This window comes from Mobula hypostoma, chromosome 12, assembly GCF_963921235.1.
Source record: "Mobula hypostoma chromosome 12, sMobHyp1.1, whole genome shotgun sequence".
Taxonomy (NCBI): domain Eukaryota; kingdom Metazoa; phylum Chordata; class Chondrichthyes; order Myliobatiformes; family Myliobatidae; genus Mobula; species Mobula hypostoma.
Window position 1 is genome coordinate 23,343,832 of NC_086108.1, and position 25,030 is coordinate 23,368,861.

At 42.1% G+C, this 25,030-nt stretch overlaps 1 protein-coding gene across 1 annotated transcript in view; it reads left to right on the top strand.

Moving 5' to 3' along the window:
* Positions 1 to 25,030, top strand: part of LOC134354662 (pappalysin-2-like) — a 407,928-nt gene that overhangs the window by 199,916 nt on the left and 182,982 nt on the right. Inside the window, exons 6-8 of the mRNA XM_063063752.1 lie at positions 10,142 to 10,263; positions 17,083 to 17,578; positions 23,549 to 23,677. Coding sequence (XP_062919822.1) covers positions 10,142 to 10,263; positions 17,083 to 17,578; positions 23,549 to 23,677 — 747 coding nt within the window. The remainder of the gene's footprint in view (positions 1 to 10,141; positions 10,264 to 17,082; positions 17,579 to 23,548; positions 23,678 to 25,030) is intronic.

The window sequence follows — 25,030 nt, forward strand, 5'->3', positions numbered from 1 at the left end:
TACGTTTTCATAATCTAACTTCCCTTTCTTCATTGCTCGCTTCGTGGTACTTTGTTGCTTTTTAAAGTTTTCGCAATCTTCCAGTTTCCCACTACTTTTGGCAACTTTGTATATACAAGCTTTTAGTTTGATGCCTTCTCTTATTTCCTTAGTTATGCAGGACTGGCTCTTCCCACCCTTACTGTCCTTGCTTTTAACTGGAATATACTTCTGTTGAGCATCGTGAAAAATCCCTTCGAAAGTCTTCCACTGTTCCTCAACTGTTCCATCAGATAGCCTGTGTTCCCAGTTTACACTAGCCAAATCCTCCCTCAGCCATTGTAGTCTCCATTGTTTAGGCATAATACACTGGTTTTAGATTGAACAATTGCACCCTCCATTTGTATGAGAAGTTCAATCATACTGTGATCACTCTTTCAAGAGTTTTCGTAACTACAAGATCACAAATTTTACCTGTCTCATTGCACAGGACGAGGTCTAAGATAGCATGTTCCCTTGTAGGTTCAGTAACATGCTGCATTCTATGAAGTCCTCCTCAAGACTGCCTCAACCAACTTGATTCACCCAATTTATGTGCAAGTTAAAGTCCCCCATGATAACTGCTGTTCCAGTCTTACATGCTTCAGACATTTCTCTGTTTATAGTCTGTGCCAGTGTAATGTTATTATTCAGTGGCCGGTAGACAACTTCCACTAGTGATTTTTTTCCCTTTATTATTCCTAATCACTACCCAGCGAGATTCAACATTCTGTTCCTCAGATTTTACATCGTCTCTCACTATCTCCCTGATCTCATCTTTAATTAAGAGTGTACCCCACCTCCCTTACCTCCTACCTATCCTTCCATATTACCTGATATCCTTGGATATTTAATTCCCAATCATCTCCACCCTGCAACCACATCTCTGTAATGGCCACTAAATCATACCTCTTTGTACTGATTTGTGCCTCAAGTTCAATGACTTTGTTTCGAATACTATAGGCATTCAAATAAAGTACGTTTACACTCATTGTGCTTTTAAAATCCTGTAACCTTTTACTCTTTTGCACTTGACTTTTCTTCACTTCACTCTTACTTTCTCTTTTTTATATTTTGTTTTTTCTTTATCTTTATCCACACTTTTCTTTCTTACTTTATCCATACTTCTCCAATCTGTTGAACCCACCCCCTACTATATATCTCTACAACCCTAGTTATGCAATTCACCAGGATCTAGGTCCCATCACGGTTCAGGTGGAGCCCGTCCCATTGGTACAGTTCCCTCCTTCACCAATACTGGTGCCAGTTTCCTATGAATTCAGACCCACTTCTCCCACACCAATTTTTCAGCCACGCATTTAACTCTCTAATCTTCTTGACCCTATGCCAATTTGCACATGGTTCAGGTAGTAATCCAGAGATTACTACCTTTTTGGTTCTGCTTTTTAATTTAGTCCCTAGCTGCTCAAATTCCCTCAGCAGAACCCCTTTCCTCATTCTACCTATGTCACTGGTATCTCTCCCCTCCCACTGCAAATTCCTCTGTAGGTCAGATAAGATGTCCTGAACCCTGGCACCAGGCAGGCAACACAGCCTTCGGGACGCTCTATCCTCGCGACAGAGAACTCTATCTATTCCCCTGACTGTACTATCCCCAATTACCCATTTCTCCCCTCTTGAATGGCTCCCTGAACTATGGTGCCACAGTTAAGTTGCACATCCTTCCTACAGACCCCCACTGTCATCCACACAGGGAGCAAAAATCTCACACCTGTTGGAGAAGCTCAAGGGCTGAGTCTCTTCCAGCATCTGGATCCCACAACCCACCTCACTTGCAGTTACATCCTCTTGTCCCTGACCACAGACCGAATTTGAGGCAGTTAATCTAATGGGTGTGACTACCTCCTGAAACAGAGAATCCAGATGTGATGCAGTGTTTGAAGCTCAGATTCCAGGTCATCAACTTTGAGCATGAGTTCCTAGAGCAGCCAACACTTGCTGTAAATGTGGTCACCAGGAACCACAATGGGGTCCATCAGCTCCCACATCATACAGCTACAGCACATCACCTGATCCTGGATCATCCCTTTATTTAATTAGCTGTAATTTAGTGACTTTTTATTCAACCACTACAATAGCCTTACCTGCTACTCGCCTGTGCCTCCTCGACAAAGATTCAAGTTCCCACTCCTATACTGGTCCACTCACACAATAGCCGCTCTGCTTTGACCCTGCTTTACTTTTATTTGCTCCTGCTAATGAATCGCAAATCAATTAGTCCGCTGCTAATTCACTGGTCCCTGCGAAATGCTCCTTTTTAAAATTCTTCTCCCCAGTTGTGCAAAGCTCTCTCTATTCGAATCAATTGGTCTGCCGCTAATGCGCCAAGCCCCGTGAAACGCACCATTTTAAAACTCTTCTCCCTGATGTGTGAAGCTCTCTCTCTCTCTCTTTGAATTGATTGGTCTGTAAGAACAATATGGAGTGGCTAAAAATGAAGAAAATCGATGTCCTTGAGTGACCCAGAGTTCTGACCTTAACCCGAATGAACAGTTCTGGCAAGACCTCAAGATTGCTGTTCACTGCAGCTCTTCAGCTCTGCAGCTAACCTGGCACAGCTTGAGCAATTAAACAAGGAGGAATGGGCAAATCTTGCTCCATCACATTGTGCAAAGCTTATAGTTGCTTATCTTAAAAAACTTCGCTGTGAGACGTGGCTCAACTAAGTATTAGGCAAAGGGGTTGAATTCTTTTGAACTGCCGACATTTCAGTTTTTGAATTTTTAGTTTTCCATGCTTTATAATTTTTCCTGTTTTTTGGGCTCTGTGAAAAGAAAATTCACAAATAAAAATTCTCAGTTAAATTGATCAAAATCCTTGGTTGTTGTACTTATTTATGTGAACAAGAGGTTGGGGGCTGAATACTTTTACAAAGCACTGTATATTTCATCCAATGTACAAAAATCTATCTGTCAATGATAAATTTATTTGCTATTGTCTGATTTCATATCCTACCGGTTTAATATTTGGCATATGGTTCAGTTACATAAATGAGGATTGACAGATGCTCTTGCATTGACTACTCAGCAAGCGACCACCTTCCTTAGTCCAGCTGCGCATCTCTGTCATTTCTCGATTCCCTAATTTCGTACATTCTTAGAGTGAAATTATTTGTGCCGGGTTTTGCCAAAAACTTTTTGAAAATCCAAATGCATGATGAACTTTCATATCTTCAAATCAGTGCAGGAGGTGAGTGTAGCCTGACTTTTCTTTTCTAAATCAGATGGACGTGTTCTTCAGTGTCCCTCACATACATTATCTTATCATCTACTCCTTGGCATCAAGAATGTTTGCTAACTAAGTGTCTCCTGCACCATGTGTTTTCCTTACCCTACTTTTTGACATTAAGGTGATCAGGATACAAGCATGGTACTAGGAGCAGGAGTGGATTTTTGCCCCCTCCAACTTGCTCTGCTATTTAATTAAATAACTAGTAATATTTATTTTCCACTCATCTGACTTGCTTCCTTAACCTTTAATTCCCTCATCCAATAGAAGTGCTTGTAAGCTTTCGAAGCAGATACTTACATCCAAATATCTGTCCCTTTAAGATATGTGTGCACATGAAGTCCCTCTCATTTATTGCTTTAGATTAACCCGCTTAGCAACAGCTCAAACTATTGGGAGGGCTTGCTTCATGGCAACATATTAATCAGAAATTAACACAGAGAGGGAGTGCAAAGACAGATGTTTCAGCTTTGGCCTGAATTAAGAACTGTTTGACATCAAACTCTTATATTGCTTTTAAATTTATTGACTCTGCTGAATGGTGTTATTCTCAAGCCATTTTCCACAATGAGATGTCAAAAGAATTCTGGGCTGGAGTTGCTACAGTGAGAGACAATGTCTACCCACAAGAAATGATTAGAAACCTTGATTACTATTGGCTCACATTGCGCTGGAGGAACTCAGCAGGTCAGTCAGCAACCATTGAAAAGTTTAGTCGACGTTTCGGGCCGAAACCCTTCGTCAGGATATCTGAATGGGAATGGGAAGCAAATGTCCATACATGGCCTCCTCTTCTGCCATGATGAGGCTAAACTCAGGTTGGAGGAGCAACACCTCATATACCGTCTAGGTACTCTCCAGCCCCTTGGTATGAACATAGAATTCTCCAACTTCCGGTAACTCCCTCCCCCTCCCTTCCTCTATCCCTATTTCACATCACCTCCCTCATAGTTCTACCTCCTTCTACTACTTCGCATTGTTCTCCTGCCAATCACCTCCCTGCTTCCTCCCCCACCCCTTTGTCTTTCAAAGTACTGTTTTTTTCAACTACCTGCATTCTTCAAACCCTCCCCAAAGATCTTCCTTCAGTCCGGACGAAGGGTTTTGGCCTGAAACATCGACTAATCATTTCAACTGATGCTGACTGACCTGCTGAGTTCCTCCAGCGCATTGTGAGTGTTCCTTTGACAACAGCATCTGCAGATTATTTTGTGTTTACGATTATCATTGGCTGCCTGGTGTTTTACTTAATTTATTTGATCCGAGATTGCATTTGCTTATCGAGGGGTGGGGTAGTGTTCTGGAAATACTCTGCTCTCTCGTTGGTTATGCAAGGACCAGAATGGAAAGTTGCAGACCTGTGTTGAGGGCAGCATTAAACACTAGAAAGATAGAAATTGATAGAAATAATATAATTCATCTTGTTGACTGGTGCCAGTCAGTGGTGATATAATTCTGGCTGTTCAGTTTCCCTTTGGAGAATAAATAAGCGAGGTATAATTCATAGCAGAACAAATTATACAATCACAGGCTTAAAGGAGCCAAATGTTTATTTTTCCAATTTTGCAAAGTGATGACGTTCTTCAAAAATATCATTTTCAATTTTTATAAACTATGTTGCCAAGTATTGATTAAAGCAGAATTCTACCCTCTGTTGCTCTGTTATTAGGCAGCTGGAGAGTCCGATTAGTTTGGCAACTACTTCGCTTGGATTAGGATCATTATTTGACATTCCCACTGATTGCACAGAAAGCATACGCATTCTTAAATTGTGTTTCTCTTGTTTTTATTTTGTATTACATTGTTTTCCATCATTTTCTCAGGGTCTCATCAGCCTTTGCCAAGTGATATGGTAAGCCTTCCCGGGACTTCCTTCTGAGGTCTGCCTGATAAAGCAGTTGATCTACTCTGAGTACATATTCACCACTGTTTAGCAGATGATCTGCCATTTGCAGTACAGTTCTCAAACCCAATTCCAGCTGTTCCACTTTTTCTTGGCCCTTCTATGTTGCAGAAATATGACCAATTATTTCATTATCATCTCAATCACTGAATTTAAAAGTTATTTATTTTACAAGATGGATGTCATCCAAGCATTTATTTTAAGCACAAGCAAAAGTTACAGGTGTTTCCCTGGATTTTGACCATCCAATTTAAGTACAGCCTATACATACAAAAAAAAATATTTGGGAGACTGGTGGGATGGATTTGCTGACAATTACATCTTTTACTTAGGTGGGAATGTAGTTTATGGTAACATCACTACATCTTTCAGAGAAATCTGAATGGTTGGAATAAATGCCCTGGTTTAACTAAACATTGCCCTTGGATGGTCTATGTTAAATATATGCAGGGTGGCCTTATTTCTGATTTGCTAACTGATCGGGGTATTGGTTTATTAGGCAAGTTAGGCCAATTGGCCCATTTCATCATGACTGATGCACTTTTCCTCTCAGTCCCAATCTCCTGCCCTCTCCCTGTATCCGTTCATGCCCTGACTAATCAAGAATCTATCAACCTCTGCCTAAATACGTGTTCAAAATTTTGCGTACCTCTATCAGGTCCCTGTTTAGACCTCCTGTCCAGGGAAATCTGGAACATAGAGCACAGGACAGTATGTCACAAGAACTGGCCTTTTGGCCCACAACATGTACCAACCTGATCAAACAAGTAATTAAATGCCTAACTAAATTAATTCCTTCTGCCTACACAATGTCCATATGCATACATTCTCTGCAAATTTTTGAGCCTATCTAAGTGCCTCTTAAATACCCCTTTCATATTTGCATGGGTTATGTTTTATAACTTCAAAACATTAAATTAATTCAGAGAAGACACACGGGAGTTCTAAATGCAGGACTAGCTTTGCCTTTACTTTAAGCGAGGTGCAAACGTATCACATGGGTAGCATAATATAAGATCACAAGATCATAAGATATAGGAGGAGAATTAGGCCATTCGGCCTATTGAGTCTGCTCTGCCATTTCATCATGGCTGATCCAATTTCCTCTCTGCCCCAATCTCCTGCCAGCTCCCCAAATCCCTCTATGCCTTGACCAATCAAGAATCTATCAACCTCTACCATAAGTATACATGCAGGCTTGGCCTCCATGGCTGCCTGTGGCAACAAATTCCACAGATTCACCACTGTCTGGATAAAGAAATTTCTCCTTATCTCCGTTCTAACAGGAAGCCTCTCAATTCTGAGGCTGTGTCATTGGGTCTTAGACTCTCTCACCACAGGAAATATCCTCTCCACATCTACTCTATCAAGGCCTTTCACCATTCGAAAGGTTTCAATGAGATTACCCCTCATTCTTCTGAATACAGGGCCAGAGCTATCAATTACTCTTCATATGACAAGCCACTCAAACCTGGAATCATTTTCATGAACTGCCTTTGAGCCATCTACCCTCCTTTGACCCCTACCCAATTTGAATATTCCCTCTTCTCCACTATCCAATTGGACAGAAGATACAGAAGCTTGAGAGTACACAAGTTTGGTTCTTTGTACCAAGATACAGTGTAAAGCTCCTTTTTATGTGCCATCCAATGAGATCATTTCCTACATAAGCTCATTGAGGTAGTGGAAAGAAGACAATGCAGAATAGAGTGTTGCAGCTACAGAGAAAGTGCGGTGCAGAGAGACAAGTAAAGTGCTGGGGCCATGACATGGTAGACTGGGAGATCAAGAGTTCATCTTTCAGTGTAAGAGTGGCCCATTGAAGGGTCTGATAACAGTGGGATAGAACGGTCTGATAACACTAGGACAGAAGGGTCTGATAACAGTGGAATAGAACGGTCTGATAACACTAGGACAGAAGGGTCTGATAACAGTGGGATAGAACAGTCTGTTAACAGTGGGATAGAATGGTCTGATAACAGTGGGACAGAAGGGTCTAATAACACTGGGATAGAACGGTCTGATAACAGTGGGATAGAATGGTCTGATAACACTGGGACAGAAGGGTCTGATAACAGTGGGATAGAACAGTCTGTTAACAGTGGGATAGAACGGTCTGATAACAGTGGGACAGAAGGGTCTGATAACAGTGGGATAGAACGGTCTGATAACAGTGGGATAGAACGGTCTGATAACAGTGGGACAGAAGGGTCTGATAACAGTGGGATAGAACGGTCTGATAACACTAGGACAGAAGGGTCTGATAACAGTGGGATAGAACGGTCTGATAACACTAGGACAGAAGGGTCTGATAACAGTGGGATAGAACGGTCTGATAACACTAGGACAGAAGGGTCTGATAACAGTGGAATAGAACGGTCTGATAACACTAGGACAGAAGGGTCTGATAACAGTGGGATAGAACAGTCTGTTAACAGTGGGATAGAACGGTCTGATAACAGTGGGACAGAAGGGTCTGATAACAGTGGGACAGAAGGGTCTAATAACAGTGGGATAGAACGGTCTGATAACAGTGGGACAGAACGGTCTGATAACACTGGGACAGAAAGGTCTGATAACAGTGGGATAGAATGGTCTGATAACACTAGGACAGAAGGGTCTGATAACAGTGGGACAGAACGGTCTGATAACACTGGGACAGAAAGGTCTGATAACAGTGGGATAGAACGGTCTGATAACACTAGGACAGAAGGGTCTGATAACAGTGGGATAGAACGGTCTGATAACACTAGGACAGAAGGGTCTGATAACAGTGGGATAGAACGGTCTGATAACACTGGGACAGAAGGGTCTGATAACAGTGGGATAGAACGGTCTGATAACAGTGGGACAGAAGGGTCTGATAACAGTGGGACAGAAGGGTCTGATAACAGTGGGACAGAAGGGTCTGATAACAGTGGGATAGAACGGTCTGATAACACTAGGACAGAAAGGTCTGATAACAGTGGGATAGAATGGTCTGATAACACTAGGACAGAAGGGTCTGATAACAGTGGGATAGAACGGTCTGATAACAGTGGGACAGAAGGGTCTGATAACAGTGGGATAGAATGGTCTGATAACAGTGGGACAGAAGGGTCTGATAACAGTGGGATAGAACAGTCTGATAACACTAGGACAGAAGGGTCTGATAACAGTGGGATAGAACAGTCTGTTAACAGTGGGATAGAATGGTCTGATAACAGTGGGACAGAAGGGTCTGATAACAGTGGGATAGAACGGTCTGATAACAGTGGGACAGAAGGGTCTGATAACAGTGGGATAGAATGGTCTGATAACACTAGGTCTGATAACACTTTGATACCAAAGATTGAAGCCTGAAGGTCAAAGACTGTAGTTGGCAAGTTCAGGAGTTGAGACCCGATCACTGAAGCACTCGGGCTGTGGGTCCATAAGTGCATTGGAGGCTGGAGGCCAGGAGGTGGCCTGTCCTGGAATTGGAGGTCTTTCAGTGTATGTGCATTGCAAGGAGGAAAGGGGCTTGCTTTGCTGTTATTATTTTGTTTTGCTGTTGGGTTATGCTGTTGCTGCTTGTGCTGTTCTGCTGAACATTGTGGGCATGTTTTGTTGCTGCTGGAATGTATGGTGACACTTGTGGGCTGCCCCAGCACATCCTTAGGTTGTGTTGGTCATTAACACATGTAACACATTTCATTGTATGTTTTGGTGTACATGTGATAAATAAATGAACCCTAATCTGAAACTGTTGTTTGAACTCTTACATGGAGCATGGGAAGTGTGACTTTCTCTTGAAATTCTAGCTAGGAAGCTGCTTTATTTTAATTCCTGTACATGTGGAAAAAATGGTTCAGAATGATTTTTTTATGTTGTTGTTATATTAAACCAAGAGAATAAAAGCAAAGTGTGAATTACATAAGTTCTATTCTCTGCCATTCTTTTTCTTAAGATATACTTTGAAGTGCACCAACCATGGGTAAAGCCCACTGCTCTTTGAATTTGCGTATTACCCCTGTGTTCTGTTTGTGTTAAGCACTACATTACCACACCTACCTTGTCTTCCAAGAAGTGTTCCCCAGATATTTAAAAAACACACAGATTTATCTTCAACAAGTACCTGTGAGTTGATAATCTTACGTCAAAAAGCACTTGAATGCCATGATGAAATGAAGTGCAAGGTATTAGTGGACTGGTGAACAATGATAGTCTGAATGAATTCCAGTTTCTGTACTTGAGAATTTATTTTAAAAATATATTCTGAAAGAATTTTAGAAATTACATTGGAATAGAATATTTTAGTAATTTATTTTATGTAAACCAGATTCTTTTTTAAAGTAGGATTTTGTTTCTAAAGTTTACAATTTGTAAATGCAACAGTGATAATCTATTTTATTTTTTTTTAGATTTACTGGCGGAGATTGATATCTGGTTTTATTGATATCCTCAAGGGTATTTTATTATTATTTTGCTTATTGATTGTTAGGTGCCTTTGGATAGCAAGAAGACTTTAAAAATTGTCTTTCTTGCACTTGCTCTGTTTTTATACCTGCACATAGTCGGTCTTAATTTTTCCTGTTGTCTTATCTTGCTTCCGCTCCTGAAGCGGCTGGCTTTCTGCTACCGTTCAGAGCTTGAGCAGCGTCTGTTGATAGATAAGCTAACAGTGCATGAGGTTACAAATATCTCTTTGTCTCTTCACCAATTATACTCAAACGTAGGAGATATTGTTGAGTGAATTCCTTCATGATCTGTTGGGGGTACAGGGCTATTTACATCCTGTCATTAGCCATTTCAACTTGGACTGATGATTTATACAGATCTCTCCCTGTCTCTGTGACTTGGTTACTTACTGAATAAAATGAGGGCAATATTAAATTGGCCTTTTATGTTAATAATTTTTTTCAGTATGACCTTGATTTTGCCCATTTTACGATTAAGATGATATGCAATTGCATGAATCTCAAAACTTCTTATTTTTCTCCTCTTCTGCAGAGAGGAGGGCGCATTGTGTGGAGATTGTGATGAAAATGGAAAATTCTATCAGTACGCGCACACAGCCTCGTCACCTCGTGTCTGTGATGCATCAGGCTACTGGACTCCTGAAGAGGCAGTAGGTAAGAGCAAGGTGTTCAAGATGCGAAGCAATACACCACCACACTCCATTCCCCTTTGGTGCAAGTGCCCATTTATTCTGCAACTAGGCTTTGGTTTAATTTCATTATGTTTTTTCTTTTAAAGCACTTTGACTCTTAGCTTATTCTTCCAATTTATTACAGAACATTAAATCACATTCTTACAGGCTTCTTTTTACAGCTGATTTTGGATTATAACTTTACAGAACCATTTGAAGCATCAAGGCATGTGTGTGTGTGTGTGTGTGTGTGTGTGTGTGTGTGTGTGTGTGTGTGCAATCCTCCTAAAATGTAAAATAATTGCCCTCACTTGTTAGAAATACAAATAAATCAAATATCCACAAATCCTTTCATTGTGATGTCAGAATTTAGGTTTAAATAGTACTGAAGTGTTACGCACAAGACTGTGGGTTATCAAGCCTCCCCCTCAGGACCTTTTCAAATCCTTCTCCTCTTACCTCAAATATATATTCTCGAGTTTTAGGCTGTTCTTCCTTGGAGAAAAGTATGATCATCCACCTTTCCTCGGGATGGTACTGAGAATCATGAGAGCACATGATCTCTGTAAGTGGCAGAAAGAATGTACACAACTCAGATTGCCCAGACACTTGCTCTATTTGTGGACGGGTCTCTGGTCTCCACGATGGCCTTAGTACCCATTTCCAAACCCACAAAATCCAGGTGACTCCATTAGAAAGAATGACTTTGGAATTTAGCTATTTTATCAAAGCTTGGAGCAATGACTTCTTGGCAGATCCGAAAGCTGACAAATCCAAAAGAAGATGAAGGGACCACATTAACAGAGTACCCACTCAATGTCCTGACCAATGAAGATACTGTAAGCATGTAAAATACTGCCTTCTCTACCTTGTCTATATAGTTCACCACTTTCAAGGAACTATGTAGCTACACCTCTGGGTGTCTCTGTTTTCTCCAGGCCCTTACCATTTCCTGCACCATTTGTCTGTATCATGTTGCCTTTGCTATTTACAATACTTTGAACACAGGACATAGAACAATACAGCACAGGAACAGGCTCTTTGGGCGACAATGGTGTGCCAACTAAACTAATCCCCTCTGCCTACATAATGCCCATACCCTTCCATTTTCCTCACATTCATGTGCCTATCTAAGCAGCTCTTAGAAGACTCTAATATATCTGTCTCTACCACCACCCTAGGTAATACATTCCAGATATCCACCATTCACTGTTAAAAAAAAACTTGCCCCTCACATCTATATTGAGATTACCCCCTCTCACCTTAAATGTATGCCACCTTGTATTAGAGATTTCAACCCTGGAAAAAGATACTGTCTGTCTGCTCTGTTTATGCCCCATATAATCTTATAGATCTCTGTCAGTTCTCCCCTTGATCTCCGTCACTCTAGAGAAAACAACGTCTCGGTATAGCACATAGTCTCTAATCCAAGTGGTATCCTGGTAAACCTCTTCTGTATTTTCTCCAAAAACTCAAAATCCTTCCTATAATGATGCAACCAGAACTACATGCAATACTCCAGATACAGCCTAACTAGAGTTTTATAAAGTTGAAACATAACTCCTGACTTTTGAACTCAACGCCACAACTTGTAAAGGCGAACCTTCTTAACAATCCCATCAACCTGTGTAGCCATTTTCTAGGAGCTATGAATTTGGATCCCAAGATCCCTCTGATTATCAACACTGTTAAGGGTTTTGTTCTTAACAATACTGCACACTATTTCTTTACATTTGACCTACTAAGGTGCAACACTTCACATTTGGCTGGGTTAACTCCATCAGGCATTTCTCTGCCCATATCTGCAACTGATCTATATCTCACTGTATTCTTTGCCTGTCTGCTGCACGACCCACAACACCATCAATCTTCATATCATCTGCAAACTTACTAACACCCCCCCCCCATCTACACTTTCATCCATGTCATTTATATACATCACAAAGAGCAGAGGTCCCAGCACAGATCCCTGTAGAGCACCACTAATCACTGACCTTCAGCCTGAATAAATGTCTTCAACCACTACCTTGTCTTCTATGAGCAAGTCAGTTCTGATCCAAACCCCCAATTTACCATGGATCCCAACCCCCAATTTACCATGGATCCCATGCATCTTAGTCTTCTGGATGAGGCTCCCAAGAGGGACTTTGTCAAATGCCTTCCTAAAATCCATGTAAGCAACACCCACAGCTCTACTTTCATCAATTACCATCATCACCTCATCAAAAATTTCAGTCAAATTGGTAAGACACGATTTGCCCTGCACAAAGTCATGCTGGCTCTCCCTAGTTAGGTCATGGTTTTCCAAGTGCTCATAAATAAATCCTATCCTTAAGAATTCTCTCCAGTAAATTCCCTACCATTGACGTGAGACTCTCTGGTCTACAGTTTCCATGATTATGCCCGGTTTACTTCTTGAATAATGGATCAACATTAGCTACTTGTCTGTCCTCTGGGGCCTCTGATGGGAGAGGTATTGGTCAAGGCCCAGAAATCTCTTCAATATGTGTGGTATGTCCTAGGGACTTATTCACCTTAATGCTCTTTAAGAGGCCCAACACTACCTCTTCCTTTACTTCGAAATGCCTTAGCATATTAATGTGCTCAGCACTGATCTCCCTATCCTCCACATCCTTCTTCTTGGTAAACACTGATGTAATGTACTCATTAAGGACCTTACCAAATCCTCCACAACAAAGCAAATGATCCCCCAATATCCTTGAGTAGTCCTACCTTCTCCCTTGTTATCCTCTTGCTCATAGAACACTTTGGGATTCCCTTTAATCCTATTTGCCAAGGGCTTTTTATGGCCCTTCATGGCTTTTCTAATTTCCTTCTTGAGCTCTTTTTTGTCTTCAGTATAATCCTTAAGGACTCTGTTTGATTCTAGCTTCCAAAGCTTGACATACTTTACCTTTTCCTTCTTGACTAAATTCATCACCTCTTGACATCTAAGAGGTTGCACTACGTAATGGAATGTGTCCATCGAATATGTGATGGTCACTGCAGCAGATCGATGAAGACAATATCAAGAGGCTTTTGCTTGAAAAATAAATTACTGCAGCTCCTGAAAATGGTTAAAAAAAAGTAAAGAGAGGAAAGGTCAGACAAACCCAGCAGACCATGCAGCATCATGAAGAGAAAAACAGAACCTGGTGGTGTGGGATTCCAGGCTTCTGTACCCTCCTGTCCAATGACAGCTGTGAGATGATACCATGGCCTGAATCGTGGGGATCTTTAATAATAGATTTTGTCTTCTTGAGGGAGCACCTCCAGTAGGTATGCGCGATGGTAGGGAGGGATGTGCTGGTGATGTATTAGGCAGATGCACATGTTGCTTCTCTCATCAGAGGCCACTGAGCCATTCTGGCAGCTATGATCAAATACACTGCAAGTTTGATTTCTCTTTCCATTGACTGAGTATTGATGTATTGGCTGAGACCATAAGACATTGGAGCATAATTAGGCCATTTAGCCCATTGAGTCTGCTCCGTGATTCCATCATGGCTGATTTATTATCCTTCTCAACCCCATTCTCCTGCCTTCTGTTTGTAACCTTTAATGCACTGATTAAGTCAAGAACCTATTAACATCTGCTTTAAATATACTCAATGACTTGGCCTCCACAGCTGTCTGTGGCAATGAATTCTACAGATTCACCACTCTCTGGCTAAAGAAATAACTCTTCATCTCTGTTCTAAAGTGTTGTCCCTCTATTCTGAGGGTGTACCCTCTTGTCCTACACTCACCCACTATATGAAACACCCTATCCACATTCACTTGTGTTTTTAGGATTGCTGGTGCTACTTATTTTATTTTGAGATACAGCATGGTAACTTGGGTTAGCCTTTTTGCTTTATGCATATAGTAGAGTGAAGGATTTGTTTTCCCAGCCATTGGACCTAATGGACCTGGAAACAATAATGAGGAGACATAAAGGCACATTCAATCCCATCTGTCTATCATGGTTTCACCAGCACTGGTGTGTCTGTTCTGGCATTTTCATGATGAGCCCCACATGTGAGGAGAACTTGTCATGGTCTGGATATGTCATCCATGTGTCCAAATTTGATTCCTTGGAAAGTGTCAAATGGTCCATTTGATCTTCATTAGTTGTTATAGTTCGATCCAAATGAGTGGCCATTTCAAAGGTCAGTTTAGAGTCAATCACATTAGTGTGTGTCTGCTGTCACCTAAAGGCCAGATTGGGTAAGCACAACAGGCTTTCTTCCTTAAGTTACCAAGGCAATTGGTTTTTGAAGGGCAGATTTGTTATATTGCCACCGTTACTGATACCAGCTTCGTTTTATTCCAGCTCTATTTTATTTCAGCTCTATTTAATTAACTGTCTTTAAACTCCCTAAAATTGGATCAGAACCCATGTTAGTCCAGACTCCTGGATTACTCATGAAGCAACATAACAAGTGTAACCCTCCAGTTCGGCCGGCAGCATTAGTCTAGGGAAGACAGTCTCTGGCCCCATCAAACATGTGAAATCTGAGGTGCAAAACCTCGTTTGTGTGGATGCTGTGTGATCTGTTCCCCCGTTACAAATCAGTAACACAAAGTAACAGACAGTACACCATGTGCAACTAAACGATTTAGCTTTATAATTCTTAATTTGCCTAAAGGGTTAGTAAAGTAAAACAAAAGGAAAAGGGCCCATTTTAATGAAACAGTCTAATGTGCACTAGTCAGAGCTCATGGTTTCCCTTCTGTTGGTCCTCCATCGATCTCACCAGGCTTCGTCGACTCCCAGCCCCACTCCAAGTTCACTCCATCTGGCTGTCTTCAACCTCTCCTTTCTGGCGTCTTCTCTCTTCATCTCTCACCGAACAAAAGACACAGATCACCTAGGTCTCAGGTACACAACAAGATAAAAACACCCCCTTCATTAGATGGCGCACATTCCTAAGCCCCTGTGATCTCTAGCCATAAGCCAAACACTGCTTCTACAGAGAAACCATTACATTAGCAGAGAAACCTTTCCCAGGGCATTACACAAGTTTGGAACTGTACTCTTGGGAATGGATTAACTTAATGTCAATGAACCACTAAATTAGCATTGAGCAGTTAAAAATCTATCTTACGAAATCTGGCCGTATGATTTAAACCCGGGTGAAGAAGAAGCAATCTGCTGTAAGGTGCTCTGTATTTGATTTCTATTTACATGTCATTTTGTTCACAACAAACACATCAATATACCTACTCAAGTTACAATATGTGCACATACCTAACTCAAAACACACAGGGAAGAGGACACATGAAGATAGGCACGTACACTATGGTGCAGTGGAAATCCTACCGGATCCCTATACGATAGGTGGCCTTACCCGATGATGAACTTGGGAAAAATGTCCTCAATACTTTTGCAGGATTTGGAGATGTCTGGAGTAATTTACTCAGAAGAAAATGAAAATTCTTTCAGCAAATTCAGAAAACAACACATGGTGAGCATCTGGATGCATAGTGAGGGCTTGGCCAACAACACCCATGAATCACGTTCTGAAGTGATTGTTGCTTCTATGCTGGTATGGAAATGGGGGTCAGATGGGTGGTAGTCGATGGTATTCCCTTGGTGCACGCAGCTTCATTCTGTTGCCAGAACCAGATAAACATCAGCAGGATAGGAAAGGGTGATAGCAGGATGAGGTGAAAACAAAAATAAAGATGTGTTGAGATCGCAAGGAGTTGTGGAGGTGGAGAGGGCTACATTTTTTTCATTAATTTATCCCACATTTTCTTTGTATTTTGTGCATCGTGATCAGTGAACAGCATTCTTTCCAGAATTATTTCATGAAACATTTCAAACCGTTCACCTTATATCTGCACAGTATTCCATTCTTCATTTCCCATACCCCGACCGCCACAGGGGCTTAGCCACCAACACTGTCTAGCCTCTTCTGAATCAACCTACCCAAGCCACTCCAAAGCACAGTGAGTAGAAAGCCTCATTTCCCAATGACAGTATCACAAATTCTGCTTCCCAACTCTCCACCTCCACCCCTTCCCCCTCCCCTCCCCTTCCCCCTCCCCTCCCCTTCCCCCTCTCCCTCCCCCTTCCTTTTCCCCTTCCCCTTCCCCCTCCCCCTTCCCCCTCCCCCTCCCCTTCCCCCTCCCCTTTCCCCCTTTCTCTTCCCCCTTCCCTCCACCCCCTCCACTCCTCCCTCTTCCATCCTCTCCATCCACCCTTCCCCTACTCCTCTCCCCTCCCCCTCTCCCCTTACTCTTCCCCCTCTTCCCCTTCCTCCTCTTCCCCTTCCTCCTCTCCCCCTTCTCCCCTTCCTCCCTCCTCCTCCCCTCCTCTCCCTCCTCCCCCCCTCCTCCCCCTCCTCCCCCCTCCTCCCCCTCCTCCCCTCTTCCTCCTCCTCCCCTCTTCCTCCCTCTTCCTCCCTCTTCCCCCCTCTTCCCCCTCTTCCCCTTCTCCCCTTCCCCCTTTTCTCCCCCTTCTCTCCCCCCTCTCTCTACACCCCCCTATTTCTCTCCTCTCCTTTTTTCATTAATGTAAATGTCCTATTGTACTGTTTGATATGAGGCAGGAGTTCTCCAAACATTCCTGTCAATTTTTGTCATCAATCACCAAGACTGAATATGGATGATCTTAACATTTATGTAATTGCAGTTTGTGGGATTAACTTTAGATAGATACCCTGCTTCTTCCCATACTCTGCAGTCACGACTTTGAAGTTACTGAGTTGTGTCATTTGATTTCTGGGAACTCTGGTGGAGGTGAAAGATACAGTGGAAATATGGATTCTAGCCATGAGGATGGTTCATTGAGAGCAGTGTTTGTTTACTACAGGATCGCCTGATGTGGATGAGCCTTGTGAGCCCAGCCTGCGGGCATGGAGCCCTGAGCTTCACCTTTACCGTATGAACATGACAGTGCCTTGTCCCCAGCCAGATGGCTGCATGCTAGACGTACGTTTTGCCCACCCTGTCATCGCCAAGTATCTCTCTATCTGGGTGACTTACCTGTCTGCTGGTTTGGAAGGGGGCATCTCTTCCATAAATCTGGTGACTGATGACAAAGAGGAGATCCATCTAGGGGGTGGTTACCATACTTTCTGCAACATCCCGCTCACTGTCCAAGTCAACATCAAAAGGAAAGTGGCTGGCGTGAAGATCTATACCTTTGATGAGAAGTTGGAACTGGATGCTGTGCTCTTGACTTCAAGGTCTCAGGACCCCTTGTGCACTGTGTGTAAACCCCTGAAGTATAAGATTGTAAGGGATCCTCCATTTCAGAAGGGTCGAGTATTGACTGTCACGCAAAAGGAAAGAACATTCACCGACTGGTGAGTTACTGCAATGAGAAGCTGTACCTTAAGACTGGAAGATGCATTGGTATAAAACACACCTACTGTACAGATATCTTAGCTGCATATAACATGAGTGGGAGATGTAGGAAGCTAAGTAATCTGTTTGTGCAGATAGCTAGTTAAGCTGCCATTTAGTGATTGTGCTTGAGAGATTGTGATTGGCTCGACACCAGGGATAACTCCACTATTCCTTTGCAGGTTTGAGGTAAGCAATGTTTTGCATCCATTAGGGGGCAATTAGAACGAAACGAAGTAGCATGACATTTAGAAGAATGAAAATTGGGAATGAACGGTTCAGAATCGCCATCATAAATAAATTAGCACTGAGTTATGTTGGACGCATACTACAGAAACAGTCCTTTTGGTTTAATATCCATAAAACCATTGTGTTCCACTTAAGTCTCCCATATGGCCTCATCTAATTTATTAAGTTCAGTACCACAGCCCTCTGTTCCTTATTTTCTCCAGCATTCCGTGAAATGCATCTATATTATCTACTGCAATACCTTGTGGTAGGAAGTTTCACATGTTCACCACTCTTTTGGTAAATCCTTACTGGGTTTCTGAGTGACTAGTTATGCCCCACTCCACAAATGGAATATTTCTTTGTAACCATATTATCAAAACCTTTCATTGTTTTAAGCCCCCATATTATTTCATTTCTCAGTCATCTTCCCTCCAAAGAGCCAGGTTTGTTCATCCTCTCCAGATACGTATGGCCTCCATTTTCTGGCTGCTTCATCGTAAATCTTCTCTGCACTCTTTCCAGGGGCACTGTATCTTTTCTGTTATCTGGTGACCAGAGCAATATGCAGACCTCTAAGGATGGCCTATCCAAGGGTTGGAACAGACCCACCATCCTCGTTTTTCTACATTGAACATAAACTCCAGTATTTGGTTTGCTTTCTTTTCAGCCATTGCTAACTTATTGCACAACTTATAGTGTTGATTTATTTGAATACTGAGGTTCCTTTGTACTTTCTGAATAACAACTGACTTCTCTAATTCTTCCTGCTAAAGTGTACAACTTCAAAGAGTATCATGTTGAAACACTACTGCCAATTTGTTGCTCCTCCTCCAAATTTAATATCCTCTTGAAACATATTATGCCTCTATTCAAATACTGCAGTCCCTCTGATCCCGCCACATATTCCAAAATGTGTGTTTTTGAATCCAAATTATGAACTATTGATGTAAAAGGTGATCTCAAAAAGTGCTCCTTGTGGAACCCCACTAACCACTGTCTGCCACTCTGAAAAGCTACCTTTCACTCTCATTCCCTGCTTTCTGCCCTGAAACTAGTTAGAAATCCTTTCTTTCTGCATTTCCCCTGACTCAGCATTCTCTGATTTTCTTAGTCTTTCACAGACTATTTCTGAAGATGTAGCTAAATTACATTCATAGTAATACCATATTTATTCCCCTGCTTAAGTCTTCAAAAATTCAACAGAAGAACATCTTAGAATGATAACAGCTTACATTTCAATGGTGAAGATCTTGCTTGAATTTTTGAGGAGGTAAGCAGCTTCAGACAGAAGACTTTTGAAAATTAAACTCTCCTGGGATAAGTACTGTATAGATAATTAATTACAAAATCCCTTTATATACTAAAGAACGAAGCCAGCCCTTCACGAAACACCATAAAATTCATCATTTTAGTCATAGAGATGTAGCATGGAAGCAAGCCTTTCAGCTCATAAAATCTGCACCAACCATCAGCTGCTCATTAGTACTAATTCTTCATTCGCTCCATTTTTTATTAACCATATAACCATATAACAATTACAGCACGGAAACAGGCCATCTTGGCACTTCTAGTCTGTGCCGATCTCCTACTCTCACCTAGTCCCACCGACCTGCACTCAGTCCATAACCCTCCATTCCCTTCCTGTCCATATATCTATCCAATTTAACTTTAAATGACCACATCAAACCTGCCTCAACCACTTCTGCTGGAAGCTCGTTCCACACAGCCACCACTCTCTGAGTAAAGAAGTTCCCCCTCATGTTACCCCTAAACTTTTGCCCTCAACTCTCAACTCATGTCCTCTTGTTTGAATCTCCCCCACTCTCAATGGAAAAAGCCTATCCACGTCAACTCTATCAATCCCCCTCATAATTTTAAACACCTCTATCAAGTCCCCCCTCAACCTTCTATGCTCCAAAGAATAAAGACCTAACTTGTTCAACCTTTCTCTGTAATTTAGGAGATGAAACCCAGGCAACAATTTAGTAAACCTCCTCTGTACTCTCTCAATTTTATTGACATCTTTCCTATAATTCGGTGACCAGAACTGTACACAATACTCCAAATTTGGCCTTACCAATGCCTTATACAATTTCAACATTACATCCCAACTCCTATACTCAATACTCTGATTAATAAAGGCCAGCATACCAAAAGCTTTCTTCACCACCCTATCCACATGAGATTCCACCTTCAGGAAACTATGCACCATTATTCCTAGATCCCTCTGTTCTACAGCATTCTTCAATGCCCTACCATTTACCATGTATGTCCTATTTGTTTATCCCAGTTTGGCAAAAGAATAAATCAAGGAAGGTAGTGCACCCATCCCTGCACATTTGGAAAGCGGTGAAATCATCGGACAAAGTCAGCATGGATTTGTGAAAGGAAAATCATGTCTGACGAATCTCATAGAATTTTTTGAGGATGTAACTAGTAGAGTGGATAGGGGAGAACCAGTGGATGTGGTATATTTGAATTTTCAAAACGCTTTTGACAAAGTCCCTCACAGGAGATTAGTGTGCAAACTTAAAGCACACGGTATTGGGGGTAAGGTATTGATGTGCATAGAGAATTGGTTGGCAGACAGGAAGCAAAGAGTGGGAATAAACGGGACCTTTTCAAAATGGCAGGCAGTGACTAGTGGGGTACCGCAAGGCTCAGTGCTGGGACCCCAGTTGTTTACTTAGATGAGGGAATTAAATGAAACATCACTGGGCAGCAGTGTTAGCTGTGAGGAGGATGCTAAGAGGATGCAGGGTGACTTGGATAGGTTAGGTGAGTGGGCAAATTCATGGCAGATACAATTTAATGTGGATAAATGTGAGGTTATCTACTTTGGTGGCAAAAACAGGAAAACAGATTATTATATGAATGGTGGCTGATTAGGAAAAGGGGAGATGCAACGAGACCTGGGTGTCATTATACACCAGTCATTGAAAGTGGGCAGGTACAGCAGGTGGTGAAAAAGGCGAATGGTATGCTGGCATTCACAGCAAGAGGATTCGAATACGGGAGCAGGGAGGTACTACTGCAGTTGTACAAGGCCTTGGTGAGACCACACCTGGAGTATTGTGTGCAGTTTTGGTCCCCTAATCTGAGGAAAGACATCCTTGCCATAGAGGGAGTACAAAGAAGGTTCACCAGATTGATTCCTGGGATGGCAGGACTTTCATATGATGAAAGACTGGATTGACTAGGCTTATACTCGTTGGAATTTAGAAGATTGAGGGGGGATCTTATTGAAACATATAAAATCCTAAAGTGATTGGACAGGCTAGATGCAGGAAGATTGTTCCTGATGTTGGGGAAGTCCAGAACGAGGGGTCACAGTTTGAGGATAAAGGGGAAGCCTTTTAGGACCGAGATTAGGAAAAACTTCTTCACACAGAGAGTGGTGAATCTGTGGAATTCTCTGCACAAGGAAACAGTTGAGGCCAGTTCATTGGCTATATTTAAGAGGGAGTTAGATATGGCCCTTGTGGCTAAAGGGATCGGGGGTATGAGGGGAAGGCTGCTGCAGGGTTCTGAGTTAGATGATCAGCCATGATCATACTGAATGGCGGTGCAGGCTCGAAGGGCCGAATGGCCTACTCCTGCACCTATTTTCTATGTTTCTATGTTTCTATTTTGATTAGTCGTACCAAAATGTAGCACCTCACATTTTTCAGCATTAAACTCCATCTGCCATCTTTCAGCCCACTCTTCTAACTGGCCTAAATCTCTCTGCAAGCTTTGAAAAACTACTTCATTATCCACAACACCACCTATCTTAGTATCATCTGCATACTTACTGATCCAATTTACCACCCCATCATCCAGATCATTAATATATATGACAGACAACATTGGACCCAGTACAGATCCCTGAGGCACACCGCTACACACCATCCTCCAATCTGACACACAGTTATTCACCACTATTCTCTGGCGTCTCCCATCCAACCACTGCTGAATCCATTTTACTACTTCCATATTAATACCTAACGATTGAACCTTCCTAACTAACCTTCCATGTGGAACCTTGTCAAAGGCCTTACTGAAGTCCATATAGACAACATCCACCGCTTTACTCTCGTCAACTATCCTAGTAACCTCATCAAAAAATTCAATAAGATTTGTCAAACATGACCTTCCACGCACAAATCCATGTTGACTGTTCCTAATCAGACCTTGTCTATCCAGATACTTATATATACCATCTCTAAGAATACTTTCCATCAATTTACCCACCACTGACGTATTCTCCCCACATACTCATTAACTTCCTCCCAGATTCTACCACTTACCTGCACACTACTGGCAATTAACTGTGGCCAGTTAACCTACCAACCTACACAGCTTTGGATGCAGGGAGGTGAAACTGGAGGACCCGAGAGAAACCGACAGGTCCCTGTGACACCACAGGGTGCCTGTGATGTCATAGAGGACCCTCCTGTCTGATGTGGTGGGTGATAATAAATTACAATCTGTAACAGGATCACACTTCATTAGACACTAACACACAAACTCCACATAGAGATCACCAGAGGTCAGGATGGAATCCAGACATCCATTGCTGTGAGGGAGTGGCTCTTCCAGCATTACTACTGTGCTTCATATTTCAATGTATAAATAAGTGACAACCCGTTTTATGTTTCCAAATAAAGATTTATTTGAGTTTTGATTTGAGAAGAATGAAGCAGGAAAACTTCGTGTTAAACTTTATTTGATCTTTATGACCGATTTAAAGTACAAGGTTTTTCAGCTAAATTTTTAATATAATTTTAGAAAGCAGAAACTGAACATGGAAGGAGAATTGTACTGTGGTACTCTTATTCTTACTTTAATTATTATGGCAATGGATGTATCGGTCTCCTCCATTGCCTGTCAAGAAATTTGTGTGTGAGAACTGGGAGACAGCAGAGGTTTTAGGAAATAGCCCCCCCCCCCACCCAAATGCCTGCACTGCTGTCAGTAGTGGTGCCTGCCTGTCATATAGGACTCTCCTGTTTGATTTGGTGGGTGATAATATGTTACAATCTGTAACAAAATCACATCTCATCTGACATATGTTTTACATCTAGGGTAAAAATCAGGAAGTTTGAAAAGCAGGTCATTAATGGGAATGGAGAGATGCATGGGCAACCAATGTCTGAACTCACTCCAGAAGTTATTTCAAAGGCAGGGAGAAAACAGCCTGACAGAAGGTTTCAATCAAAGATGTACAAGCTAAACCATGGCCTGGCTCTGAGCTGCCATGTGAATTGCTGGTTTTCTGATGACTGTCTTCAGGCTGAGATGATTGAAGAAATATGTCTAGATATGTGTATAGAGGTCTATCGCCTTCAGCCGCAAGATCTTTCCAACCTTGTTTGCACTTTCCATCCCAGTCTTCACTGTTGATAATCAGATTTTTGAGCAATTATTTCTGAAAAGAATGACTGAAGGAAGTTTATTTCTTCATTCCTTTATTCAGTTGAACAGCCAATTTGCCCCTGTATCCTGTGCTGTCACAGTGCTGCTCAGTCCTGGGATCTCCCTCATGAAAGTTTCACCAGCGTCATAGGCTTTCTGGAGAGTTGAATATAGTTTTATGAATTTTATTTGATTTTGTGTTTATTGTCCATTTCTTCTGTAATTGTTTACTGCTCTATTTGTGTTGTTCTCTATTAAGAACTCTGGAATGTTGCTAATGTTTGATAATAATTTACTTTCAGGGAGGTTGTTCCAGGCAGAGTTTACAGCTACCAGGTAAAGGTGGCAGCCAGATCTTCATCCAGTGCACTGACCCCACCTCTGATATACATCCATGGTAGTCCCTTCTGTGGAAATCAGAAAGTGGAAAAGTAAGCAAGAAGTGTTCACCTAGAATTATTGCTCATAACTGTTGCTTGCAAAGTCTTTTCCTGTAGGGTTCTTAGAAAAATTGGCTTTAAATAATTTGAATCCAGAAATGGAAGAGAAGAAAAATTTTCTTTCTACTGACATTATCGAGTTGGCGTCTATCTCTACTCATAGAAAGTTCATTTCAAAACAGCAGAGGAAAACTGGCAGGGGAAGATTGGCAGTTTTAATTTTTCTATGTACACCAGGCCACTGTGCACACAAGTATCCCTTAGTTGAATTGAATTGACTTCATTACTTACATCCTTCAAATAGATGAGGAGTAAAAATCTTTACATTACGTCTCCGTTCAAATGTGCAATTATAGTAATTTATAATAAATATTATGTACAACAGGATAGTCAGTATAACATAGACATAAGTAGCATCAGCATGAGTTAATCAGTCTGATGGCCTGGTGGAAGAAGCTGTCCCAGACCCTGTTGGTCCTGGCGTTTATGCTGCGGTACCGTTTCCCAGATTGTAGCAGATGGAATAGTTTGCAGTTGGGGTGACTCGGGTCTCCAATGATCCTTTGGACCCTTTTAACACACCTGTATTTGTAAATGTGCTGAATAGAGGGGGGTTGACAAGTACAGATGCGCTGGGCTGTTCGCACCACTCTCTGTAGGGCCCTGCGATTGAGGGAAGTACAGTTCCCATACAGTGATGCAGCCAGTCAGGAAGCTCTCAGTTGTGCCCCTATAGAAAGTTCTTAGAATCTGGGGGGCCATACCAAACTTCTTCAACTGTCTGAGGTGGAAGAGGCGCTGTTGTGCCTTTTTCACCACAGCCGGTATGTACGGACCATGTGAGATCCTCGATGATATTTATGCCTAGGAACTTAAAACTGTTCACCCTCTCAACCCCAGATCCACTGATGCCTATAGGGGTTAGCCTGTCACCATTCCTCCTGTAATCCACAACCAGCTCCTTTGTTTTTGCGACATTGAGGGAGAGGTTGTTTCTTGACACCACTGTGTCAGGCTGATAACTTCCTCTCTGTAGGCTGCCTCATTACTATTTGAGATTAGGCCAATCAGTGTAGTGTTGTCAGCAAATTTAATTAGCAGATTAGAGCTGTGGGTGGTGATACAGTCATGGGTATACAGAGAGTTAAGGAGGGGACTCAGTACACAGCCCTGAGGAGTGTCAGTGTTGAATTTCAGAGGGGCAGAGGTGAGGGAGCCCACTCTTACCACCTGCTGGTGACCTGAGAGGAAGCCCAGGATCCAGCTACATAAGGCAGGGTGAAGGCCCAGGTCTCCGAGTTTCTTGTCAAGCCTGGAGGGAATTATGGTGTTGAATGCAGAACT